General features: G+C 55.0%; 1 protein-coding gene across 1 annotated transcript; it reads left to right on the forward strand.

The window, feature by feature from the left end:
- The first annotated feature begins 1,579 nt into the window (after window positions 1-1,579).
- On the forward strand, window positions 1,580-2,319 carry FADD (Fas associated via death domain). Its single transcript, XM_023749097.1, has one exon. It carries the CDS (start codon window positions 1,595-1,597, stop codon window positions 2,165-2,167), a length of 573 nt encoding a protein of 190 aa, XP_023604865.1. The 5' UTR covers window positions 1,580-1,594; the 3' UTR covers window positions 2,168-2,319.
- The last annotated feature ends 3,398 nt before the right edge of the window (window positions 2,320-5,717 follow it).

Here is a 5,717-nt window from a genome sequence, read left to right on the forward strand (position 1 = left end):
AGGCGGGTTTGTGGCTGCGCTTACTGTTCTCCAGCACATTACGTATTCAGTTCACAATACCCCGTATGTTAAAGACGGTTCCCTCCCGTTATTCTCCCTCTTCTACAGGCGAGAGGACTGTGGCTCAGGGGGATATTCAGTGACTTGCATACCCAATAATTACCGGAGGGAGGGTTGAGGCCAGGCAGTATGGCCTCGGGGTGTGGGTATTAGGCACTAAACTGCCCCCCTGGTCAAGTCCATTCTGCAGTGGCTCCTGCCCGGCTCCCAGGCACCCCCTCCGCAGCCCGCTCCTGTGGCTTGCAGAGGCCTCCAAGAGTAAAAGTGAAACCCAAGTTCAGGGTTTCTCGGCCACACGCCATATTCTACAACCCGGGGGGGAGGAGTTGGGGGGAGGAAGTGCTTGGGGGCACCCCTCAGGGCTTCAGGCTGTGGTCTGAAATGGGTTATTCTGTCTCCGAACCCAAAGAGGATATTAAGAGTCACTCCATGGGTGTCACTCCATAAGCACTGGTGCTTCTTATTGGTGGCAGGCTGACAGCACAGCTCTGCCTAAAAGTAGACAGATTTATACATATGTACACGTGCACACACAGTGCTAGACAGACAATCCGGGACATGGGAAAAGTCTATCTTCAAGTATTTTCCGTGGGGGAGGTGTGTGTGTGTGTGTGTGTGTGTGTGTATGTGTGTGTGTGTGAGTGAGTTTTATGTACGTTGGAGGGAAGTGCACTAGGAGGTGAAGAGCAGGTGTGAGGGTTGACAAGGGGTGATTCTTCATTGCTCTTCTACAGAAGATGAATTAGCCTAATGATTCAGACTGTCAGGGTTTTGCCACCTGGCTCTGCCCTGGCCTGGCGTCTGGCCTCAGGAGGCTGACTGGCCTTCTCTGTGCTCAGTTTCCTTGTCTGTACAAATGGCCATAGTGTCTCTGGTCTGTAGCTGGAGATGGGATTTGCAGGAACATTTTGTCCTCTCGCCTCTCTCCGCATTCCAGAATAGCCTGTGGTCTGCAGTGCCCGGCTGGTTGACCTCAGCAGTAGCGTCAGCACTCGAGGACATGGTAGCCGGGGACTGAAGACTGGTGGTCAGTCTGGGGCTGCCATACAAATCCCCACCGACTCGGTGGCTTAAAGCAGCAGAGCTTGCTTCTCTCACAGGAGGCAGCCAGAGTCCAGAGCCAAGGTGTCTCGGGACTGTGCTCCCTCCACAGGCTTTGGGGGCGGTCCTTCCTGCCTCGTCCTGCTCCTGGGGCTCCAGGCGGCCACGACACTTGAGTCTCTGCCTCCATGGTTACATGGCCTCCTCTGTATGTCCTATCAGGACACATCACTGGATATAGGGCCACCTGTATAATCCAGGATGGCCTCACCTCGAGATCCTCAACTTTTCTAACTAAGTTAACGTTCGTGGTTCCAGGGAATTGACACGGATATATATCCTTTTAGAGGCCATGGTTCGGGATGGGTTAGGGGAGTAGCCCCATTTCCTTCCTTCTAGCAACTCCCAGCCCTTTCTTCAGTGTCCCCTGTCCAAACAGATAGTTCTACCACAGCCCGTCCCAGCCAACAAGTCTTCAGCAGGCCACACCTCCATGTCTTGGGGCGGCATTGGCTGGGGTGGGATTAGAAGTCACTGTTGGGCTTTCTGTGACCTCCAGCCCCTCTGCTGCCAGGTGACTTCAGCTTTGCAGGAGGACCTCTGGTACCCAGCACTTGGGTCAGCACAGAGAAGTCCATTGGGGTATCTGTCTCCTAAGGAGCTGCCCCCAACCTCTGGTCAATCATTTTGTTCTTTCTTTCTTTCCCTAGACCTTTATGCAGCATTTGACATCATATGCGATCACGTGGGGAAGGACTGGAGAAGACTGGCTCGTCAGCTGAAAGTGTCTGACAACAAGATCGATGCCATCGAGGTGAAGTATCCCCGGAACCTGACAGAGCAGGTGAGGGAGTCGCTGAGAGTCTGGAAGAGCACCGCACGGGAGCGAGCAGCCGTGCCCCACCTTGTGGAGGCGCTCAGGGCCTGCCGGCTCAACCTGGTGGCAGACCTCATCGAGGAGCACCAGCAGGCCCGGGACCTCCAGCGCGAGAACGAGAGCGGAAGCAGCACTGTGTCCCTCATGTCATGGGACGTGGACGCACCCAGCACGAGAGCCTCCTCCTGACCCCACTGCTCTTCTCCAGGGACCCCTCCACCGGGCTTGACCAGGGCTTCCGTGCGCCTGCGCTGTGAAGACCTCACAGTGAGCCAGGACAAGGGGCCCCAGCGCTCACTCGCACAGCCACAGGCATCTCGGCCAAAGCACTGACTTGGCACACACTGTGCCAGGTGGAGCTTCGGGCCTGGTACCCGTACATCCATTCATTCTTCTTGATCACCCTGTGAAAGGGAGTCTGGCCTCCATGAAGTGAGTTCCTCCAGAGGGATTTTGGAACCATATCCAGCACATAAGGAATCTAGCCCTGGTTGTTACCTCACGATTCTCAGGGGAGGGAGTGAGCTCAGAGTTAAGGCACTGGAGGGAACTGGGGTTGGTGCCAGCAGAGCTGGGATTGGAGGCAGTGCGCCAGCTCAGAGCCCACTCTGCTCGTGAGGCTGTCCGTGCGGACCATGTGCTAGGGCAGCGCGTGGGCGAGAAGCACCCCTGCTCCAGCCCCTGCCCTTACCCCTGAGGGACTGTCTCCTCTGAGGTGGTGCCTGTTCGGGGCTCAGAAGTGAAGTGATGGCACAGTCATCTCTACACTCAGTCCTTAGAAGCACTATGATTCCTGTGAATCCAGTTACTATTGTATCAAAATCACTATTTTTCTGGTAACAGAATTGGCAAGGGACTGGGATCTGTAATTTTAAAAAGCAATCTTCCTGTTTCTACAGTAATCCTACTAAGCAAATGCCTTTATAGCAAAAATCTCCCTATTACAGATAATTTTCCATTTCTATCGATTTTATATCACATATTCTCAAGAGTCCCGTCTCAGCCGATCATGGTCTCCCTTGCAGCCCATCCTGGGCGAGAAGCACCCCTGCTCCAGCCCCTGCCCCTGAGGGAGCTGTCTCCTCTGAGGTGGTGCCTGTTCGGGGCTCAGAAGTGAAGTGATCGCACAGTCAGCTCTACACTCAGTCCTTAGAAGCACTATGATTCCTGTGAATCCAGTTACTGTTGTGACTGTGAGTAGCCGCATTTCCTCACAATTTACGCCACCTCTGAATAGGGGAGTGTTACCCTCAGGAAACCGGGGTCTGAGGAGGGCAGCGTTCACTGCTTGGGCCCTGCCTACCTCCAGGAGGCTTCCGGGAGCCAAGTGGTGTCCCTAGTCTGGGCCTTCCAGCTGCCACCTTGGAACAGCCACACGTGATGGGATGTCATGCGTGTGCCTCGCCCTGAGGACCTAGCCACTGCCCCCACTAAGTGTGGACCCAGCCCTTGAGCCCCCACACCTTCAGCAGATACTTCCTATGCCAGGAGCTGGGGCCACAGCAGCACACAGGACAGAATGGCCCTATTCCATTCACCCCGAAAGCCTGCCCGGAACAGGGCGTTAACCAGCCCATCACAGGTCTGGGTGCTACCAAGGAGCTGAGTTGGTTTCAGTCCCATACGGTGTGGTCCGGCCCCGTGTTAACGCTACACACCCGCCCCTACCAGCAGCACCCTCTTCAAGCCCCAGGCCAGCCCAGTTCTGTGGACAGCAGACGTCATCACCATCAGCAAATGTGAGTGGCTTCCCGAATGGGTAGCTTTGGGAATTGAGTTTTCTGGGCAGTGTGTCCATATTTCTTGCCCAGAAATAGGTTTTAGAGGTTCTGCCATTCCTATGGTTTGTGGTGTCCACTGCTGAAATGGGGAAGTGTGGAGCAGCTGGCAACATCCTCCCTCCCCCACATCCTACCTCTCCCACATGCTATAAGAACCCAGCCCTCCATCATGCCAGGTGCTCCGATAGAGGCTTTGATGGGCGTGGTTGCTGTACCCGGAATTTCCCGTTGCCCGGTAGAGAGACACGGGCTCGGTCCTCAGCTCTGCTGCCAGCTTGCTCCAGTGGCCCATCACCCAGTGCCACGTGCAGTGAGGCACTGACTTCCCAGGACTCCTGTCCCTGTGGTGAGGGAGGAGCCCTAGCCTTGGGGCAGCCTCACGTCATCCTCTGTGTGATCTAATCTCACTCAAACAAAGCTTGGATCTTGAGTTGTAAAACTCGGCAAAGGTGATGGGTGACAAAATGCCTCCAGCTGATGCTGCTGGGCCCAGGGGGTCCTAGCCCTGGGCTGCTGTGTGCCACCAGGTCAGAGCCGTAGAGTGGGGTGAACTTGCAGAGAATCGGGCCCCTGAAGATGAGGCTTCGAGCCAGATAGAAGCGTGCACGTGGTCGGGAGGCTTCCAAGGGACTGCCACCGAGCCTGGCGGTGAGACTCGGTCGAACAGGACACGCAGCCTGTCCTTGAGATGCACAGTGTCCCCAGTTTTGTAAAACAAGGAAACAAACCATACACACACACAGCTTGTACAATGCACAGATGGGCACAAGAAGTGAAATGCACACAGCAAGCATCTGAGAACGGTTATTTGCTGATGACAGGGTTACTGTACTTGTGTTTTCCGCATTTTCTTTGATGTGTGGGGTAACCTGGACTATTTGGTGGGGTGTTATGTCCCTGGAGAGCATGTGGTTTGAGTCTGACACAGGTGGCAAAGGCTGCTTCCTCAGAACGTTCTAGGCCTTTCCATAGCCTCTCCTGGGACAGACGGGATTGATGTCTGATCAGAGCTATGGCCTTGACAGGGTCAGTTCCACCACCCAAATGAGGGAGCTGCTACAATTTTTGGACAAGGAGTTCTCATAGCAACCCATGTGCCTTATTTTTTGCAATCGTGAAATCGTATGTTTCTAATAAAGGTGTGTAGACAAGTCAACTTGAAAGCTGAAGTTAAGGGCATGTTTTGCTCTTTTCACCCTTTTCCCCTGAAAAAGAGAGGCCTGTGTGTTTCCCAGATTTCAGGCCAATCAAGGGGAACTGGATCAAGCGTCTCCTGGAACAAAGGGTCAATGCCTGGTCTGCCCACCCCTCGTGAGTGCTCTGACTTCACACCCTCTTACCCCTTCACACCCTCTCACCCCTTCACACCACAGCCAGTCCTGCTCTGACACACACGGGGCTCTGTCAGTCACCCCACCTCCAGGGTCACCAGCCACTGGTGGGAGGCCCTCGTTCATTCTGTTCCTCCCCACTCACTGGCCTCCGTCCTCACTGCATCTTCCCCGCACTTGCTGAGGTTGCAGGTTGCAAACTCATATACCTGTTCAGTCTCGCTCGGCCTCCAGGCATTGACTTCTCTTGACCGTTCCCGTGAAATGCTCCTGGTTTCCTCTTGCCGCTGCCCACTCCTGCACACCCTCTCCCAGCACCAGTTTACAGCCTTGGCCTCACCTGTCCCAGCGCCCTGGCTCCTCCCAGGTCTTTTCCTAAAACACCAAACCCATACTGTTTGCTGCCAGGGGTACCACCTGTTGTCATGCAAGAGGTATTCACAGGTTCTGGGGGTTAGGACTTGGGCACCTGGGCGGGTAGGCATTTTACCTGCCACAAAACTCAAGCTCAGCATCTTCCCCATTCCCCCCCCCCACCCCCCCTTCCTGGCCAGTGCCTAAGGTGCAGAACTGGGACTCCTCCTGCCTGGGGCTACCTGTCCATGTATCACAGCAGCAGCTCCTCTA

Source organism: Myotis lucifugus, unplaced genomic scaffold, assembly GCF_000147115.1.
Source record: "Myotis lucifugus unplaced genomic scaffold, Myoluc2.0 scaffold_2804, whole genome shotgun sequence".
NCBI lineage: Eukaryota > Metazoa > Chordata > Mammalia > Chiroptera > Vespertilionidae > Myotis > Myotis lucifugus.

Coding starts and splice junctions, on each gene's coding strand:
- FADD (XM_023749097.1), top strand. CDS start 1,595: ATGTCTTGGGGCGGCATTGGCTGGGGTGGGATTAGAAGTCACTGTTGG.